This window comes from Uranotaenia lowii, chromosome 1, assembly GCF_029784155.1.
Source record: "Uranotaenia lowii strain MFRU-FL chromosome 1, ASM2978415v1, whole genome shotgun sequence".
Lineage (NCBI taxonomy): Eukaryota > Metazoa > Arthropoda > Insecta > Diptera > Culicidae > Uranotaenia > Uranotaenia lowii.
In genome coordinates, this window is record NC_073691.1 from 210199564 (window position 1) to 210221394 (window position 21831).

Here is a 21831-nt window from a genome sequence, read left to right on the forward strand (position 1 = left end):
TTCAGATTCAGAATTCAGATTCTGAATTCTGAATCGGAACTCAGATTCAGAATTCAAATTCAGAATCAGATTCAGAATTCATAGTCAGAATCAGATTCAAAATAAAGAATTCTTATTAATTTTTCATAACGATTAGGAGTTCTAAAAGTTTAAAGTTCTGTCTGACATTAAAAATTGTGATAAATGTAAAAATTACAAAAAAGTTAAACAGCTCATTTAAATAAGTTTACAACATTTATTTAGTAACATTTAAATCTAACGGCTTTGTCGATAAAATAAGTTAGTTTTTACATCAAACTTAACGCTAACTAAACGTAGTAATAATACAGTAGATACACTTTTTCCAATAAAAAATAAATTAAACTGATCTAACGGGTAACGTATTTCAGTGTTATAATACAATTCAACTGGCACTGGGAACAAAGAGACTCCTAACTCGGGACAATTCCGGGGCAGGAGTTTTTGACGTTTCCTAGGCTCAGCAAAAGAGCCTCTCGGATACTTTCAGCGGGATCATCGGGGTCAATGCAATGTACACACTTATTCTAGCCAACATCATCATCGTCTTACGCAGCTACTGACTAAGAATCACTCGTTTCGACATCGGCCATCGTTGCTTGGTGGTTTCCAGGAGAGGTTCCTACTGCAACAACTGCCACAGCGCCGTGATGTATTCCTGGGCCATCTGGAGCGTCTCGTGTTTGGACAGTTGCCGATCGTTGCCCAGATTCGGTAGGTTTTTGCGCAAACGATCAAACGCGTCGTTCAGGCTCTGCATGCGTTTGCGTTCCCGAGCGTTGGCCGCTAGGCGTCGCTTTTTCTTGATTTGAGGCGATACCGGTTTGCGTTTCCGTTTGCCGATGATGACTGCTGGGGCTGTTGGACTATTCGTTGCTACATCGAAAGAGACGAGTGATTTGATGGCCGTGGCGTACACGAGCGATTGACAGGATGCCGATGATGGATCGACGATTGTGGTTGCCTTGGTTTCCGTCGATTGTTGTTGATTTTTCAACTGTTGCTTTGATGATTTCCGGTATTGGCGTTTCTTGACTGGAAGTACGGCTGTGGCTGGATTGGCGAGATCAAGCGATGAAGGGATCAAACTTGGCGGTGTTTGTGGCAGCACTACTGTCGAATTCAAGGCAGCTTGCTTCAGCAGATTTTCTTTGCACTCTTCAACGTCGATGAAGGCTGGAGAGCTCATCGGATAGTAATCTGGACTCTCGGAACCAAAACTGGACGGCGAAGGAGTCATCCAACTTTCTGGATAGGAGATGGCGTTATCGTAGTTCTGCATCATCATCATACTGGACAAGGAGAGCCCTTGGCCGTTGATTGTCGGGAAGCCGCTGTAGTAATCCTCGGCGATTAGCTGTGGTTCGATCTGCTCCATCTTGATGTTAACGTGGGTTGGATTTTGACCGTAATTGTAGAAGAACGGCTGACGACTAAAGTCAGTTGACATTTTGATAAGTCACGTCTAGTGGCACAATGAAACTCCGTTTAAACCTTATGAACAGTGAAAACTTTTCTAAACTGAACCGAAACGTCCTTTTCCGAGTCGCTTTTATACGGTTCTCGCAAAATGATCTCACCCCCTCCACTTTTATGATTCAAAATAAAACAAAACCTGTAGATCATGCTCCTTTGCTTCAAAAGAGAAACATTAAAAGCAACATAATCCAAGAGCAAGCATCCTTCTACATGCAACATCAACATCATTCAATCGGAGAGAGAACAAGTGAAACATAACCAAGCTAACTCACCATTCTCCAGGAACACAGTGGAAAAACGAAACGGGAGAGCCAACATAACACCCAAAAGAGGGGAAGAAACAGTAGGCCACGTGCCAACGGACCAATCGTAAAGCAGCCTTTTGTAAATAACAAATCCTTAGTAAATAAGAAAATCCAAATAAACGAAAAAAAAACTTGAAAAAGGATATTTCAAACAATAAAAAACCGCTCAAAATATAATCCTTTAACAAAAAAAAAACCCCTCCAAAAATAGAGGGAAGTGGGTTTAATCAATACATCCTTTCGTTGTTTGCATCATTCGGGGCACGATTCAAGGGGGCAACACGAAGTGGAACACTTGTTCCTTCAAAGTGTAAGTTTTTATTTGAAATTTCCTTTCGTCCTTCGATGGACGGCAAAAAAAAATCTATTTCCGATCCACCGAGGCGCAATTCGGAGCGAAAGCCAAAAAAAACTTGGCTGGACCCTTCGGCGTAGGGACGTATTTGGCCCTGGCTAACAAAATTGATGCAACAACACATGACGCGTTTCGAGTTCAATTTTTTTCTTCTTCCTTGAGCTCGTTCCTTTGCTTTTCTCCTCGTGGTTCTGGGTTCGTCGCTTTTTGCTCCCAAAAATTGCTGCTCAAATTAAATGTGTATACTAATTTTGATATCCGTTTTCGATTTCCATCAGAAGTTATTTTTCTGCTGTGACTGAAGGGTACGAAGACGAACGTAACGACACATGGCTTCCTAAATTTTATTCTCAATTGGTTTGTTACCATTATTCCATGCAGTAGGCGTTTGTCAATCTAGGATTTCGGGGATTTAGTTTCGTGAACAGGAGCATCAACACGAAGCCTACTTTTCACAATTTTGTAAAGCCTATAGTTATGAAACGAATGTAAAACATGAAAAAAGACAAAATGTGGTGGACTCAAAGTAGTTGCCTCGACATGTGTATCTCGTTATCACAACACATGTAGACGGTTCTGAAGTGAATACTAAAGTTTGTAGATGCTTATTAACAGCCTAAGAAACCAAAAGGTCAAACCCAAACAAGCTGATTCCAGCTGAAAATTTATGTTCGCATCGATAATTCTAACTTCTAAGATTTAAATTCATATCGAGAGGAGACTATTTAGCATGTCTGATAAACTGATAAAAAGCACAAATTTTTACAACACAACAAGAAGGTATATTCAATTTTGAAGAGCATATCCAGTAATGACATCTTCTTTTTCTCCTCCTTTCGCCAACATGATCCAAACTTGGAAGCAAATAAAAGCATCTCTATATTTTTTTAGATCTACATATTATGGTTTCACATTTGTGGCCACGAAATGTTTAAAAAATGTTTAAAATCTAGTGTTAGCATGAAAAAACAATTTTGTTCAAAAATCAATTGGGAATGAAATATTTTAGAATTGACCTATCAAATGACTTGATCGCACATTTTTAACCATTTACAGTATTTCGCACCTTCCATTAATTTTAATTATTTCAATCATTTTGGTAATTTAGTTATTTTAGAGTTCCAGTCATTTTAATAATTTTAATCATTTCTGCCGTTCTTATTATTTGCGTATATTTTTATCATATTGGTCGTTTTGTGACGTATATTTTTGTGACAGGCGGCGGTTAGTCATTTTTTTTAAATTCATGCAAATTTCGCCATTATTTAATTTTTTTATTGTTTTTGCCATTTAAGTAAGTTTTGTCATTTTTGAATTTTTGTGGTTTGAAAAATTGTCTTTTTGTCATTTTTTTTTTGTTGAGTTTTGCTGATTTCTGTTGTTTTTGAAAACTTTGGTATTTTTTATAATTTTAACCCTTCTCTGTTATTTGAGCCATTTTTGTCATTTTTATCAATTTACGCCATGTTTGTCTTTTCTTTGTTTATTTTGACTATTTTGTTTGTTTTTGTCATTTGGTTTACTGCTGCTGCCGGCAAGTCTGTCCCATATGCAAAAACAACGAACCGAGAAAAACGGCTTTAAAGATTTTTATAAACTTTCGTGGATTTCTCGGTTGAAACTTTACCTTTTCTATTTCTTTCTTCACAGATATTAAGATAATTGTTGTAGAATTTCGTTCAATGTTTTTTTGCTTTGGAAGTTGTTGATGCAGAGGAGAAAATAATGATGGGACAGCCTTGCGAGTATATTCCGCATGCATATTAAATGTATACCCGCAAACCTGTTCCATATTTGGCTTTTCTTTTGTCACACGCAGCGAAAAGTAGTACCATTAAGATAAAAAAAAATACATCTTTGATTCAAAAACCTTGTGTACATTGAAACAAAATCCAATTTCCTTGATTCGAGTAAATTTTATATTGAACCGAACTTTTTTTCCATTAAACCAATGTTCCAAATTTTTAAATCAAAATATTTAATTTGAAATCAAAGAATTTTTTTTGACTCTGAATCAATGTGGAAATTCATTGATTTAGATGAATTTTCTTTTGAATCAAAGTATTTTTTCGTCAAACAGTCGACACATCTTCATTATCTTCTGTTTGGTGAACGGGTTGGCGAGAAGTTTTTCCGACAATCAGTCCTGTTTATTTTTTGCGAAATCTTACTGCCGCGCAACAGCCAGACAGCACCGGAATCACGAGATACGGCGTAGGAAAGTCTCGAGAGCTTTAAAAGGACAAACGATAGTGAACTCCTAGGTAGGTCTTTCAAAATCAATTTGTTTTCAAATAAACCGTCAACCTAACAAACTTTTTCAGGGCAATCATTCATCCAACTAAATGCTTCGGATCCGGTCCAAGGAGACATCTGGCGCCGAAACCCTGTTCGAATGGAACTGTCCGCCAACAAACATCTTTCAGTAAGTACTTTCCAGCTAAATATAGTTTTTGGTGAGCCTCATAACAAGAGAAGCATTTTTGTCATAAATTTGTATTATGTGCGCCATGTAAAAAAATCATGTGTACATTTTTTTCTCCTCTTTATTTACAGATGTACCGGTTCAAAATTCTAATCCTGGAGAAAATCGATTATGTGAACATAAACTTACAGAAAAATAAAATGTTTTAAACCATGATTGATTTCTTTTTATTTCCAATAGGACGAAAATCCATATGTAGTACTAGAATTTTTTAGAAACAAGAAATATAATTCAAGAACAAATGCTTTTAAATTGAAATCCAAATGCCGTTGAAATAAAGAAAAAAATCTTAAAATTAAACGAAAAGTCTTTTGAATCAAAAGCATTTTGTTATTTGGAACAAAGAAAAAGTTTTGATTCAAAGGAAAGCATTTCTTCGAAACAAAAGGAAATGCATTTGAATCAAAGGAACTTTTATTTGTCCCAAATTCAAAGGAAAAAATCCTTTGTTTTTGCGGCACTTTCCTTTGAAACTAATTTCTATTTTTCTGCGTGCATATACGGGTTTTTCTTATTGAGTTTTTTCGGTGAGTGAAACAACTTTTTTAAATTTTACGTAACGTTTCAGGTTACTTTTCTTCACCCATCATCAGACGTCTAAAAATATTTACTTTTATTAAAAACTTTAAACTTTTAAAATTAAATTACATTTATCAAAATTACAATACTTCACATCACTTACAAAAAATAAAGCAGCAGTTCTTTTGTCAGTTGATCATTTGATTCTCTCTATCTGCGGTGAATTATTCACTTTACTGGTTGTTTACTGATGAAAATAAGTTTGAAATCATGTTTATGACATATATAGATAAAGATAACGTAAGTTTATCGTAAGAATTGAGCAGGTCTAAAATAAAATGAATAACGACGTTCCATGAATAAAACAACCTTTACCTTCATCTTTTGGAAATTTTCAGTCGATTATCTTTTTAGAAACACTATAAATACCTACAAATTAAATTTATGCTGAATCAGAAACAGCAAAGCATCTTCGCTGCAAATTTTTAAAGAGAAAAATCATACAATATGACTTACGCGTATTTTGGTTCATAGATTTTATGAAAGTCCAAGCAGCAAATAACAGCATGACAAAAACCTTAAAAAAAATGTTTTTTTTTTGTAAATTCTTTATTTGAAACGGCTCATACCTTTAGGCTTTAAGGAGCCAAACTCTTTTTGTTTTTTTTTTACAATAGTTTGCTTACTTCTAGTTCACTTTTTTTTTAAAGAAAAGAAAATAGATAGGGAAATATGAAAATAAAAAGAATTATAGACGAAGATCAATAGCTTTAAGGAAAAGATATATTTCGAACATGTAGTCCAAGTCTATCACTGCCAGCACATCTCTCACTGGAACATAGGGTGGTTTTCCTCGGGCCCGAAGGGAGTCTATGAAATTCGTTCTAGCGACAAGATGGACCTCGCACGACCAAACAATATGCTCGATGTCGTGGTAACCTTGGCCGCAACTACACAAATTGCTGCCAGCAATATCAAAACGATAGAGTACCGCGTCTAAGGAACAATGATTAGACATGAGACGGGAAAATATATGAATAAAATCCCGACTCAAGTTCAATCTATTAAACCATGGTTTAAAAAATATGGTTTTGTAGCTGACTATTTTACATGTTTTACAACGAACAATTTAATAAGCCTCATGCGAAATAAAAAAAAACAGTTTGGTGGAATTTACCAATTAGGCTAAACTTAGCTTGTAAAAATTATGGAAATTGTTATTTTTGACTTTACTGTACTGTTTTATAGTGTAACTTTCGTAATTTTAGTGAATGCTTATTTTGTCGCACACATTGTATGAATATTTGTAAAATTAACGTAAATTAGAGGAGCAATTTTAAAGCATTCTTTTAAAATAGACATATGGGACAACTTTGCGGGTATATTTCGTATGGGACAGACATGACTTGGTATTTTTTTCATATATGTTGAGAACAAAGTTATAAAAGTTTTTAGTCTAAATTGAAGAACTAACTGTATTTGAACGATTTTTGAGATAAACTGAAAAATGACAAAAATGCATATGGGACAGTCTTGCGAATAGCGGCAGTTTAGACGTTCGACATTTTTGTGATAATTGTCGTTTTGTCATTTTATTCTTCATTCACATGAATTTAGTAATTTTTGTATTTTCTGTCATTTTTTCCATTTTAGTAAGTTTGTCATTTTTGCAGTTTTTTGGTTCCTGATGTATCTATATGTATTTTTTTATCATTTTTATCTTATTTTTGATTTTGTTTTATCCTTTTTATAAACATCGTCATATTTATTTGTAATATAAGTCATTTTCGTAAATTTTTTTCATAATCAGTTTTTTTATATTTTGTTTTGTTTTTCTTTTTAATTTTTACTTATTCAAACATTTGCAAAATATCTCTTTTGCCATTTTTGTAATATTTTTAATATTTGCTATTTTTTGCTATGTTTTTAACTCTTTTTAGTATTTTTTTTAAATATTTTCCAGTTCTGTTTTCATCAGTGTGTTCATTTTGATCCCTGACTCAGTTGTCCAAATGACGGTCCAAAAAGCCTTATTCAAGCTTTCAGTTGCCTCTATTCTCCACTAGATGTCACTTCTGGGCTTTGTGTAGTCTAATACCGTATTTTTTTTCACCTGGAGGCAAACAAGAGGCAACCTAGGTTCGCTCTAACTGCTGTCATCGTGCTCATTTATTGCTCGAGAGGCAACCTAGGTTCGCTCGAAAAATGGACGGAGTCGCCCTGAGAAGAAAGTCAGTTTGGCGAGAAGTTCACCGATACTCTCAACGTTGTTGTCAAAACATTAAACAGCTGTTTTTGGCTGAAAGCAAAACAGTTGAAATAATGAACGGGAAAATGATTATTGTCGCGATTTTGAACCTCTCAGCCAAGCAAAATCGTACTATCTGCTGTCCAGTGCAATCCGGACACGAAAAAAGGCAATCCGGATGTGAAGAACCGAATGAAGAAATCCAGAAGGGAGAACAAAATGACAGCTGCATGTAAACATTGCGCTCGTTCTCACGCACACCTACGTATGGAATAACTCTAAACCCGAAACTCGTTTTTCTATTCTGACGGTTCCAGAGCCAAATCCGGAATCAAAAAAAAAAAATACGCCATAGCCATCGGTAGAGAATCAGTAGTGACACCTCGAGGACAGTAGTATAAAACTTTGATTGTTGTGTCCATGCGTGTTATTGCGGTTACTGGGAAAATTTCTAATCGCGCGACGGTAGCCTTCCGTGCGGTAGGCTAGTCGGAGCAGTAAACACAGTTAAAAAAATCACTCTTACTCACTAATTTCATTGAAAAGTTAAGAAGTAAATTCTTGAATCAATCTTCAAATCATTATTTTGCAAGAGAGGACAAAACATGAAGTCATCGGAATGAAATATTATTATTCTTAGTATTCATTGAGATTGAATTAATTACCAGCGTTAAAATCCCAGACAAAACAAAAAATAATCTACATTATTGAAAACACATTTTTCCATAGCCTGAGAATTAACGAATTTGGCATGACGAAGATTTTTGATGCGATAAATGCGTCTTTGATACTTTATATGCTGGTCGAATTCAATTATGTTGTCGTTAAAATGTAACAAATCGTATATGAGAAGTTAAAAAAAGGAGTTGTGTACGGTGAATAATCTATTATAGGAAATAATACCATTCGCATCGCAAAAAATTGGACTGCGCACTCATAACAGCGAAATTTGTGCGATCTGTCAAATCAGTATAAAATCTGACGGTTTTCTACACGCTAACCGCTTTTCAGTTAAACTTTATACGGATAACTCCGACTGCAAAACATAGCACGAAATCCAACATTCAATGAATGATCGCTACCGTGGCGTCGAACTCTAAACTTATTTAAACAACTACAGGTTTTCATTTTTTTTTTTCGTGAATTTGTCCGCTGATTGACCCCATCGCAAACAGGTTTTTTATTGTTCATTTTTCCGTGATTTTTAACCGCTGATTGGCCAAGCTCAAGGCAAACACAATTTTTTGTTTTATAAACAATAGATAATCCGATAATAATATTTGGTATACATGTTTGTTTGACAACTTTTTATTAAATCATCTTTCAATGTTTTCCGCTTGTTCATCCGATTTAATTTCAGTCGATAAGTAATCCTTATGTAGAACAATGCTCATTTTTTTCTTGAATACTGTAATTTTTTTTACAGTGGTACCCTACGGGAGCCCAAATCAGCTATCGCAGAAATAGAAAAAAAGAGTGGATCAGCAATATTATGTGGGCACTGGCCAGTTCAAAAGATGCCCTGCCCCGTCTTACCTGGAATCGTTGGTCTTCGCTATGGGGTGATTGCTTCATCTCTGCGTAACTTGACACTGAACCTCGAAAATACCCAAACTTGAGAACTTTCCCCGCCAACCCGAATGAAACTCCCTCCCTACAGGTTTGGCTATTGGTGGCATAGCACAAAGTTAAGCTCTTAAAGGAGAACTCATCCCCCAAAATCTGATACCACAATAAAATGGAAATCAAAATAAAAAAAAAATATCGCCAGGTACAGGAATCACACCCATACCTGCAATGGCTTTGCGATTACCATCTCAGGATGCTAACCGCTCGACCACCGGAGAGTTGTTGAGAGAGGCAGCTGCATCATCGTATATGTGAGATTTTCTGCGAATGAAGCGAGAATAAAAGTTGTCCCCCAAAAAAAACAGTTCTTCGCTTTGAACTTACCCCCCAAACCTAAATCTGCCACGATGGAGGTAACAGAATCAGATGCGCTTACAACAAAAACCCCCCAAAAAAACAGTTCTTCGCTTGAAGGACAAGTTTGGCTTATTGGCAAGCTGTGATTTTTTCACAAACTTAAGTTGTCAATCTTGAACTTAGGTTTGGTGGGTAGCAGTTCTCAAGTTTGGGTATTTTCGATTTTCAGTGGAAGGCTTGTAGCTTTAAAAAAAAGCCAAGTACATACACTTCGCACTGTTTAGCTATTTCCGTAATTATCACCAAAACACGCAACAACTTCCTCAATCAGCCTTCCTTGAATGGCTTGCGCGACATGCCACTTTAGCACTTGGAATTTTTGGCAATGAACTTCCCCTTAGCACCTTTTTCATAAAAAAAGTGAAGCTGTTTGCTTCCTCTCTTTACCAATGATAATTTAACCCTACACCTACACCATCATTTCGAAGAGCTTCTTATTTTTGACCGTATGTACCGACCACGTACTTCAAAACACCGGAACCGGAACAACTGAAATTCGCGTCACTTTTTCACCGAAAAACAAACGGTCCGTCATTGCGGTCTACCGAAATTGTACAACTTGTAAACTCCCGAAGCTTTTTAGTAAACTACGAACCTACGGAATAGTATTTATGAAATCACGGACGACTTTTATTCAAATTTTAATTGTGCATTTCAATTGGAAATACCTAACTGGAAAAAACTTGCGAAAATCATTTTTTTCATAAACCGTGTAACCTGGCGTAACCCGAATATCAAAAATGTAAACAATTTTACTACCCGATGAGAAATCTAATCTACTTTTTGTTCTACTTCGTGGGGTTTCTTCTACTACAGTAAGAGCACCAGTATCCGTGGTCCAAACAGCCGGTTTAGACCCAAATTCCCATCCCAAATAACCGCATCCGGTTTCTACTCAACATTTTTTAGAACCAGTTTAATGATTGATCCAAAACTGATGAGATTTGGATCTAATTTGAAGCAGTTCTAAACCGTTTGACAGTTAATGGAACACGAGTGGGGTTGCCAGTTTTATCACTGGATTGGATCTAATTTCTTTGGTTCATTATTCTTGTATCACGGATACAGGTGCTCTAATGATTTAAGGTTTAAATTCATTCGATGGTCTAACGAAACCAGATCTTGCATTTAGTTTTGATTAAAATTCCTGGTTTAAATTTTAAATCATATCCAAAACTATTTGAAAATAAAATTATTTAGCTATAAATTTTGTTCTTAACATTTTATTTTATTTACAAATAGTTTTATTAAATCATTTAACTCTTAAAGTTTTGTTGTGTCGAGTATTCGCTTAACTTATTTAACATTTTATGCAAAGATAATAATTTAAACTCGGATAAAAACGGAAAAAGTAAAAAAAAATATTCGCTTTTGAACAAAACTTTATTTTCGATTGCATTTTGATTTTACAAAATCCAGAGTTCCAGCTCAAACGAAATGTTCCATCGTAAATTCGACCACCGAGCAGGGTGTGGTCAGTTCGAAAGCGTGTAGCACCGTTGGATGCAGCACTCCAATTTTTCCAATCGGCGCTCCCTTATAAAGGATTGCGGCACAGCGCCCTGGGAAATAGGCCGGATCGTCTGCGGCTTGCAAATAATAACCGGTTTCCTTGTTCCAGGCTACCTCCAAAAGTTGCATAACTCGATCCAACAAACCATGCACAACCTCGAAGCCAGCCGTTTTGTTACAATTGACGGCACAAATGCGTCGCTCATTTTTAGCTCCCACCTCGGATTTGGCATCGGCCAGGACCACGTCGGAAACTTCAAACAGTTTGAGCGGCAGAGGCATCTTCCGATTGGCAGCTAGTGTTTTCAGCAGACCAGGTATCAAAGTGGTTCGTACTACTTGGAACTCGAGCGTTTTCGGGTTTGCGATGTGAACTGCTGGAATTTGCTCAATTTTATGATTCAATTTCGTTGCGATATCATCTCGGGAGCAAAGCGTGAAGGTTAGGCCTTCGGTGAAACCAGCTTGGGCGATTTGTTCCCGCAGTTGTTCTGTCAGTTTGTTCAGTGGATATTGGCGAGCAATATGCATCGTACCCGGAAGGGTTTTCGGAATTCGATTATATCCGTAAGCGATGGCAACGTCTTCGATGATGTCGCAAGCGTGCAGCATGTCGTGGCGTGTCGGAGGAATCTGTACCTCAAGCTGGTCCTTATTGGAGGAACTTTGGACAGTAGGCAGCAGACGGTTTAGTAGCTTGGCCATTGCTTCAGGAGTTTCGTTGATTCCAATATAGGCATTGGCTTGTGATGCTGAAATTGATTCTTTTCGGAAGACCAGCTCAGGGTATTGGACCGTTTCTCCATTGGGATTCACCACGTCGCAATATTCAACTGTGAATTGTTTAGCACAGTAGTAAGAAAACATACAAACCAAAGTGTCCAGTACGATCTTCGCTTTGGTCAAATCGGTTGCAGTACATTCGATGAAAACATTCTTGGTTTCCAATTTAATCTTGGAATGGTCTCCATTGATGATTGGAGGTAGCGATAGAACAACTCCCTTCGAATCGTAGATTATTGGGTAAACGGGCGAATCACGGATTATGGGCAAATAGGCTTTCAGTTGGGCGTGCGTTGAGTAAAACTCCATCAGCTCAACGCCGGTCATTGCCTTCTCCTGATTGAGTGGAACGAATTTAATGTCCTTCGGCGGTTTGGCATCGAAGGTGAATGGACCGTGTAGGGTATCCAAATCATGCGTTCCGATAGCAACCAATGCACGCTTGCGGCAAATATTCTGATGCAATTTATCTTGCAAATCGATGAAACTGTTGTAAGATTCCTTCGTGAAAGTTACATTCCTAAGAACAGCAGCAACAGCAAACGGACGAATCTGCTTGGTGCTCTCAGTTATTATCAATTTTTCAGCTGATCCTTTCAATGGGGCCACTTTCTTAAACTGGGGAAAAGGTATTCTAAAATTAAAAAAAAAAATCATTAACACTTTTTGACTTAATCTAACCAGATGACTAATCCTACTTTCCCAGGAAGACTTGCAACCCGAGCACAATCCCTTCAAGGCACAGCAAATCGTACCGGTTGGCCGGGATGTCAATTCGATAAATAACGTCTTCGCTAGCATCTTTAGCTGCTTCGACCTCTCCCTGTTCCTTCGTGATCATCTGCTTCTCGGTGGTAACCTCGTCAAGCTCCAAACCGTACTCGAAGCACAGCTTCTGGAATTCATCATCCGCTGCAAATGGAACACCATGTTCAAAAATTCTCGAGATTTCGTTGAAATTTCATTGACTTACTGTACGTTTTTCCCAAGGCTTTGAACAGCAGGTCACGTTTCACTCCAACGGTCGGCATGATGTACAGATTGTCCGGGACCGGAATTCCAGCTGGCGACGATTATCAGAATATTGCTGCAGATTCTGCCACGCCGCAATGCGCGTATCGAAGACCAGACAGAAAACCGGACAATAACAATGCGAAATGTCAAAAATTACGAGTGCATTACACGCTTGAAAAATGAAGCTCAAATGTGGCCAGAAATTTACGGATAATGTTTGAAAATGATTCTATAGCCTTATGGATACAAGTGAATCATTTTCTCACAAAGTTTATTTCCTAAACAAAAACAGGTACAAACGGTTTTTTTTAACATAGTGAACTTTTTTCAAGTTTTAGTTATTTTGTATAAACTTAAATTGAAAAAAAAAATATATATGTAGGTACATGATTTAAAAAAAAAAAATTCCATTGGTTTTATTTTTTTCGGAAAAATAAAAAATCGAATATGGTTGCAAAACCTAAAGATTAAACAAATTAAAAAAAAAAACAATCATTAAAAACTAAGCCTAAACATTAATCAAAACCTTCACACAAAACATTTTAACTTAAATTGAATAGCTTTTTTGCTACAGATATGTTGTTTATTGCGTTTCAACGAAAATTATTTTAAAAATAATTAAATTATTTTCTTAAACCTGGGCTAATAGTTGATTGTAACCGACAGGCATCGTAAAAGTCAATTGAATTACAAAATTCCGTTTGCATTATTAATTAAATTAATTTTATAAGCTAAGCAGTAATATTTGTTCCCCTTATTCAATTATATGCACGCTTCTTTATTTTAACTCAAAATTAAGTACGACTTGTCGTAGTCCATGGAATGATGGACTACGACACGACTGAGGTTCAAAATATAGTTAGATTCTATGAACTTAACGTTAAGTACCCTTTTTTCTCCTTGTGATGGTTTAAAACCTTCAAAACGGAGTTCGAACTGCTCAAAATTGATCCCTTTTTTTCCTTCGGCGAGGGAGCAAAGCTGAGTTCAACCATATGAACTTAGAAATTGAACTCTCTATGTTTGACTGAAAACACTTAGCATATGGAATGTCCACCGTGTCAGCGTTAGATTCTGTCCGTCATTGTCATCATATGGTGAGTAGCTTGGAATGTCCGGAAACTTCCGGATGCTATTTACTTCCCGTGGGAAGTAACATCCGGAAGTTTTCTTTGGCCGGGAGTGTCAAAACTTTCCACCGCTCTGTAATTGCAATGCAATGTACCGGAACAGCAACATCCGGGTACAAAATTTTTAACCATTTTTTAATTCCCTGAAAATAAGCAACCCCTAAAATAAAAAGGATAAATTTAAGTTAGGCTGCCGAACTTATAGTATTGAGTATGCTTATCAGAACTTAGTTTTGCGATTGCCCAGTCAAACTCAAAGTTGAGTGTTGCCACTGAAATGCTGTTTTGAACCAAAACTATAACTTAATTTTGAGTTTAAAAAAGGAGCGTGCACGCTAGTGCCCAAAAGATAAACATTCATTTCCAGAAAGCCCCTCGTTCTGTCATTAGTGTCAAAATTATGATCGCTTTCCGACAGGGGCGCCTAGAAAGTTTCTTGAAATCGTTCCCTCTCTCTCATTGGCCGGATGTGACGACGCAATCCCTATCCCTGGCCCATTAGTGTAAACGAGACGGACTGTCCGATTCGAATTGGAAATTGAATATGGCGAAAATTTGTACTTAACAAGCGATTCAGCAGACGACGACGGTGTCCCGTAGTTATCGAGTAGAAAGTTTTTTCCGTTTTCCGGCCGAAAAAGGGCCCTGACGGTATCGAAAAGTGCGTCAAAGGCGAGTTGAATGTGTCCGGCGTTCGGAACCGGTGCCGGACAAGATGCAGAATGCGGAACAATCCGGAGTTAAGAACCGGGAGTTAAAATCTAGAAGCAGTGTGAAGAAATCTTCACTTTTGATGAATCAATCGAATAATTCGAAGGCCCTGCATAAGCAAGAAAAAAAGCAGCAGCCGTCTTCGTCATCCAGTGGTAGTGGTGGTATTGGTAGCGTAAGTGGTAGTAGTAATAATAGTGGTAGTGTTAGTGCAGCTGGTGGTAGCAATAATCAGCATCAGCGTAGTGGTAACGGCAATCAAGTAGGCAGTGGAGGAACAACTGCGACTACGACCGCGGCCAAAGGGAATACCAACAACAATAATAATCTGAAACAGCAGCAGAATAGTTCGTGTCGTGTTCAACCGGAAGTCGGATTAGCAGCGGCTACAATTGCAGGAAGTCGTGAAACGGCTAATAATGCGAAGAAAATGTCCACAGCCGCTAGTAATAACAATTCCGGTTCGACGGCTTCGGTCCCCGAATCTGGTGCAGCTGGAGGAACGGCAGCAGGGCGGAGACAATCCTGCAGCCAGCAGTCGTCTCCGGTTAAGTCTGACACGGAAACAACCTTATCCGAGTTCCAGCCCCGTGTTTCAGATTCGTCGGAATCGGACGAAGAATCGGTATCCGAGGTAACTTTCATTATTTTACTTTAAGCTAAATGATTTATAATCATCGTAGGAGGAAAAATGTTGGAAAACTTAAAAGATAATCTGCAGGTTGAGGGAGAAAATCCCGTTCACTCTCTTGTTCATCGTTCCTTCTTCTTTTTATTACTACTTTGGCTAGAAATTTGAGCCAAAAGATTGGAATCCTATACAAAATTGTAGCTTTTAAGCTGAAAATTCATGTAAACCATCTCTTTTTGAAAGACATCGCCGATTTCCTACGGAAAAAGGAATCGCAAATCGAGAAACGTAATTTTCCAATTTACAAATTTTCTCGTTCATTATTCTGCACCCCATTTTAAAAAGATTGTGTTGGTAAAGTTGCGAGCCAGTGTTGGTGCACACCTTTCTCCATCGTCATCATCATCATCATCGTCATGATCAACACACCATCGCAGCGCAGCGGGCAGGTCTGTGAAATTTTCACCTTTTCCATTTTTCGCAATCACGGCCGAGCGATCTCTCGATGGTCATTACTTTGCTGCTGCTACAATTTCGTTTCTTCAATTTACGAAGGGTTTACCTTTAAACATTCCTTTGAGGAGGTTTCTTTTTGTTGCCGACAACGAGATTTGATCGTAGCAGGCATTGACAGATTTGAATAAAATTTTCACATATACGTGAGAGAGAAGAAAATTGACACGTGTTTTTTGCTCGTTCAAATAAATCAAGGAGTTCTTTTGTAAAATACTGCTTTTCCAAATACGGTCCGAAATTTAAACTTACCCCAGCGGAAACCTCCGGAAGCGACAGATTGCTCGGCCAGTAGAGTCCGAGGTTTAATATTTGGTCCTTCCCACCGGCAGGTAAAACCCGTTAGATTGCTCGGCCAGTAGAGTCCGAGGTTTAATATTTGGTCCTTCCCTCCGGCAGGTAAAACCCGTTAGATTGCTCGGCCAGTAGAGTCCGAGGTTTAATATTTGGTCCTTCCCACCGGCAGGTAAAACCCGTTAGATTGCTCGGCCAGTAGAGTCCGAGGTTTAATATTTGGTCCTTCCCACCGGCAGGTAAAACCCGTTAGATTGCTCGGCCAGTAGAGTCCGAGGTTTAATATTTGGTCCTTCCCACCGGCAGGTAAAACCCGTTAGATTGCTCGGCCAGTAGAGTCCGAGGTTTAATATTTGGTCCTTCCCACCGGCAGGTAAAACCCGTTAGATTGCTCGGCCAGTAGAGTCCGAGGTTTAATATTTGGTCCTTCCCACCGGCAGGTAAAACCCGTTAGATTGCTCGGCCAGTAGAGTCCGAGGTTTAATATTTGGTCCTTCCCACCGGCAGGTAAAACCCGTTAGATTGCTCGGCCAGTAGAGTCCGAGGTTTAATATTTGGTCCTTCCCACCGGCAGGTAAAACCCGTTAGATTGCTCGGCCAGTAGAGTCCGAGGTTTAATATTTGGTCCTTCGAAACTTAACACCAGTTTATATGGAACCTAACCTGCGCCGAACAGAAAGATCAACGGCAGGTAAAGTCCCGAAGAAGTTCGACGATTTCGTTTACAAACTTCCACAAGCAAGTACAATGTATCGTACTCCGGTGAAGGAAGTTCCTGCGTTATCACATGATGCTGCCATTCCTGGGCCGTCTGAAGTGGGCGCAGCACATGCAAGAGTGCACTCCGAGTCGGGTGATAATGCTAGAAGCAAAACCGGAAATATGAGCTGTAGGAGTAGACGATCGATAAGTAGCAGAAAGTCAGTCGTTAGTGAAACTGTTAGTCAGATTAGAGCACTAGAATTGGAAAACCAATTAGAAAAGGAAGAGTTAGAAGCATCTCTAAGAGTAGATCAGATTAGAGCTCAACAAAAACTAGAGGAGCTAAAGATACAGAAAGATTTAGAGATGCAACTAGAAAAGAAAAAGTCTGAGTTTCAACGTAGGCGCATTGAAAGGGAGATTCAGATTAACGAACTGAAATCTGTTTCGAGAAGTTCCATTCATAGTAGCCCTGATCGTCGTGTCCGGAGTTGGGTTGAAGACATTCCTGACGGTCATGAACAACCTAACCCACCACCTCGTTTTGATCCCCCCGTTGACCGCGGCTCTGGACAAACCGAAGTTGTTACGCAAGCACTGAAAGCGTTGCAGTATCGTGCTGTGAGAGATTTGCCTCAGTTCAACGGAAACTTGATGGAATGGCCCATTTTCGAGAACGAATTCAACATATCCACCGTTGAATTTGCTTTATCTAGTCAAGACAACCTGAGAAGGCTGAATAAAGCGCTTCACGGCAAGGCCAGACAGTGCGTTGAGGCTCTCCTTACCTCCGCTGAAAATGTGAATCAGATTATGAAACTGTTAAAAACGAATTTTGGACGTACAGAATGGATTGTGTCGAATAGGCTGGACATGCTTAGAAACCTGGAAACAGTTAGAGAGGGAAATATTGAATCATTTAGGACATTTTTCAACGCTGTTACTGGTACTGCTGTGGCTCTGAAAAATGTTAACGCTGAAATGTATTTGATGAATCCCGAATTAATTGCTCATCTAGCAGACAAGCTGCCAACATTTAGCAAGCAGATGTGGATTCGTCACAAAGCCAGTTTGACGAGAGAAAATAGGATGATAACTTTCGACATTTTTTCTGGTTGGTTGGAGGATGAGTTGGACAACCAACTAGCCAGTGTCAATCCTACCTTCCTTAGTCGTCGTCAGGCACCCGTCCAAAGAGTAAGACCGCCTGTGTTCCAGGTCAGCAACACTGCAGCCGATAGCCGATCTCAATGTCCTCTATGCTCATCTGAAGAACATCCTGGTTTGAAGCAATGTGAGAAGTTTTTGAAAATGTCTATTGAGCAGCGTAGATCGACGGTAAGAGGATGTAAAGCGTGCTATCTATGCCTTGAAGTGGATCATTCGCGACGGAATTGTAAATCGAACAAGACCTGCTCGATATGCAAGAAAAACCATCATCAGCTCGTTCATCCTGGTAATGATTCGAAGCAACCTGTCCTAACTGTAGGTGGAACATGCAATACGATTGTGGGTTGTAACACAATACTTCGAGTAGGAAAGGTGCGCATCCGTAGTAAAACTAAAACTGAAGAAGTTTTTGCACTTTTCGACGAAGGATCATCGCTGACCATGTTAGATTCTTCGATCGCTAAGGAAATGGATTTGCAGGGTACAGTTTCTCCAATTTCGTACCGTTGGACCAACGGAATCACGCATACAGACGACACATCGATGATCATTTCTCTGCAAATATCTGGACCTTCTGATCAGGCAGTCTGGCACAAGATGAATAACGTTAGGACGATCAAGAACATGAAGCTTTCGCAAATGAATTTCGACTTAGCTCAGATTCGTCAGTTGTATCCTCTGTTAGACGAAGAAAAGCTGAAAGTTATCGAAAATGCAACTCCTCGTATGCTGATCGGTTCAAATAATGCTGGTTTAATTGTTCCTCTGAAAACCATCCAGTATTCGATTCGAGGATTACAGCTCACTCGATGTCATTTGGGTTGGACAGTCCATGGAGAAATTCAACCTGTTGCAGAATGCATTGAGATTCCTCATGTTTTACTATGTTCGATTGAAGACATGGAGTTGACTGATTTAATAAAAACTATGTACGCTGTTGATAATTTTGGGATGACAACTCAGTCACCTAAAATGGCTGAAGAGGATACGAGAGCAGTAGATATTATGAACCGTACCATCAAGTGCATCGGCGATCGTTATGAGGTAGGTCAGCTGTACAAGTTCAATCACTTCACGTTTCCTGACAGCAAACCACAGGCGTTGCGTCGTTTGAAAGTGATGGAAAAAAAGATGGATGCAGATCCCGAATTTGCAGATCAATATTGCAACAAAATCGAAGACTATCTACAAAAAGGCTACGCGCGTAAACTGACCGGTCCTGAATTGCTCGAAACACCTAACACCTGGTATTTGCCACACTTTAGCGTTTGCAGTGCTAAAAAGTTCCGATTGGTCATGGATGCAAAAGCAAAGTCAAACGGTTTCTCTTTAAATGACTTGCTTCTTAAAGGTCCTGATTTGGTTCCTCCACTTATTGCGGTCCTGATGCGTGGCAGAAGAAACAAGATTGCGTTTATGGCTGATATTCAGGAAATGTTTCATCAGGTGCGCATTCGACCTGAGGATCAGAACTCGCAAAGGTTCTTTTGGCGAGGAATGGAACGCAAGAAGGCCCCTGATGTGTACGTCATGCAAGCGATGATTTTTGGTGCTGTATCTTCGCCTTGTATAGCGCAGTACATTAAAAATTTTAATGCAAATAGACTTGATGAAGCACTACCAGGAGTGCGAGAGGCGGCTTTGTGTCAGCATTATGTGGACGACTATTTTGATTGTCGCGATACCGAAGGTGAGGCCATCCAATTGATAAACAACGTCATCGAGGCACATCGACAAGGTGGTTTTAAACTTGTGAAATTCGTTTCCAACTCCGTAGCTGTGATGAAGTCCATCGATTCCTCTTTGAAAGCTGCTGATGAGAAAGAGTGCCGAGTGCTCGGTCTGAAGTGGGACCTCCGAAGTGATGAATTTGTGTTCCCGTTAAAGTTCTCGAACTTGCCAACCTCAAAAGTCATCACTAAACGACAGCTGCTCAAGTTCATGATGAGTATTTTCGATCCTCTAGGTGTCCTTGGTCCGATAACCATTCATCTGAAGATCCTTTTCCAAGATTTATGGCGCCTGCAAATCGATTGGGACGATGATATTCCAGATGGTCTTATGACAAATTGGAATGGATGGCTAGAGCAAATAGGTCAGATAGGCGAGGTGAGAATTCCAAGATATTATTTTCCACGACTGTCATCTGTTGGTGCAGTTGAGCTGCATGCATTTTGTGATGCAAGTGACAAAGCTTTTGCTTGTGTTGTATATATGGTACATAGAATCCGGAACGTTTCTCACGTAGCTTTAATCATCGCCAAATCAAAAGTAGCTCCTCTGAAGGCACAAACTGTTCCCCGTCTTGAACTACAAAGCTGTGTAACCGGTAGTCAGATGGTGAAGACTATTCAGGATGAGCTAAAAATAGAAATAACATCAGTTCATTTTTGGACAGATTCTAGAATTTGTTTAGGATGGTTAAACTCGACACAGAAGTTAACTGCATACGTAGGATCCCGAGTCACTAAGATAAAAGAGAACGGGCACAATTCCGATTTATGGAAATGGATTCCATCAAACTTGAACGTTGCTGATTTTGGCACCAAGAATTCGATGTTCTGCAATATGAATATTTGGCTGAACGGTCCGGAATTCTTGCGTTTTGATCAGGAACACTGGCCAAAACAAGAAACCTTAACACTGACTAACGAAGAAGCAATTAATTTCAATGCTGATATAGAAGTAGAGGATAATTTGCTAATTTGTTTACAAATATCCACCCAAAAATGTTTTGATCTTCCTGATATAACACGCTTCTCAGATTTTAATCGCCTAACGAGAAGTACAGCATATTACTTGAAAATGCTTAAAATTTTAGCGCTACCCAAGTCAGAAAAACCTGAAAGATTTTCAATCGACGTGAATGATATCAACCAAGCAAGAATGATGTTGTATCAGAAAGTTCAAGCTGAAGCGTTCGGTGAAGAGCTGGTTCTTCTCAAAAAGCAGGATTTCGTCAAACGAACTAGCCGTTTATTCGCATACTCACCTTTTCTTCATGAGGGCATTATCAGAATGCGAGGACGAGTTCAAGATAGCAGCCAGCCTTTCGAAGTGAATAATCCTGTTATTCTTCCGGACAATCATCATTTCACGAACCTGTTAATAAAGATGTATCATATTGCGAATGGGCACCAAGGCACTGAGACGATTATTAACAACTTGAATCAGCGGCACAGAATTCTCAAAATTAGGTCTCAAGTTAAAAAATTTGCCCGTACATGTTTGAGATGTTGCGAGCTTCGGGCGAACCCAAAAATACCACAAATGGGTAACCTTCCTCCAGAGCGGACGACACCTTTCGTTTTCCCGTTTACGTATACAGGCATCGACTATTTTGGGCCACTGACTGTGAAAGTTGGGCGACGTACAGAAAAGCGTTGGGTCGCACTTTTCACCTGCCTTTCGAGTCGAGCTTTACATCTGGAAGTGGTACCTTCGTTGGATACAAGTAGTTGTTTGATGGCTATAAGATGTTTCATGTCGATTCGGGGAATTCCTCAAAAAATTCTAACCGATAATGGAACGAACTTTGTAGGAGCGGACCGTGAGACGAAAAAGCTGCTGCAGGAGTTGGATCTGCAACAGATTGCGGATACGCTGAGTGTGAGAGGAGTACAATGGGCGTTCATCCCACCCGGAGCGCCGCATTTTGGTGGATGTTGGGAGCGACTTGTCCGCTCTGTAAAAACAGCGCTTCGATCCATGTTGAAGGATAGGCATCCCTCGGACCTGGTGTTGCGTACAGCTCTTTGTGAAGTTATGAACGTTGTTAACAATAGGCCGTTGACACATGTTCCTGAAGATCCGCAAGATCCTGAACCGATCACACCTAATATGATATTACTTGGTAGAAACAATCATATGCAATACGATCATGATTTCGACGAACGGGACCTAAATTGTCGAGCTGCGTACAAACATGCTCAAATATACGCTGACAGGTTCTGGCGCAAGTGGGTGTCTTCGTACC

The 21831-nt window shown here is 39.1% G+C and overlaps 3 protein-coding genes across 3 annotated transcripts in view; 1 reads left to right on the forward strand and 2 right to left on the reverse strand.

Moving 5' to 3' along the window:
• Positions 1 to 263: 263 nt before the first annotated feature.
• LOC129746675 (protein atonal-like) lies at positions 264 to 1528 on the reverse strand. Its single transcript, XM_055740513.1, has one exon. It carries the CDS (start codon positions 1466 to 1468, stop codon positions 641 to 643), a length of 828 nt encoding a protein of 275 aa, XP_055596488.1. The 5' UTR covers positions 1469 to 1528; the 3' UTR covers positions 264 to 640.
• A 9231-nt stretch (positions 1529 to 10759) lies between these two features.
• On the reverse strand, positions 10760 to 12840 carry LOC129739807 (phenylalanine--tRNA ligase beta subunit). The gene is made up of 3 exons (XM_055731330.1): positions 12664 to 12840; positions 12389 to 12602; positions 10760 to 12324 (listed from the first exon to the last, which is right to left on the reverse strand). The coding sequence occupies exons 1-3, from the start codon at positions 12719 to 12721 to the stop codon at positions 10824 to 10826; spliced, it is 1773 nt and encodes a 590-aa protein (XP_055587305.1). The 5' UTR covers positions 12722 to 12840; the 3' UTR covers positions 10760 to 10823.
• A 1544-nt stretch (positions 12841 to 14384) lies between these two features.
• LOC129746691 (ankyrin repeat and KH domain-containing protein mask) overlaps positions 14385 to 21831 on the forward strand; it is a 51241-nt gene continuing 43794 nt past the window's right edge. The window contains 1 exon segment of the mRNA XM_055740543.1: positions 14385 to 15179. Within this exon segment, the coding sequence (XP_055596518.1) occupies positions 14550 to 15179 (630 nt within the window). The 5' untranslated portion in view covers positions 14385 to 14549.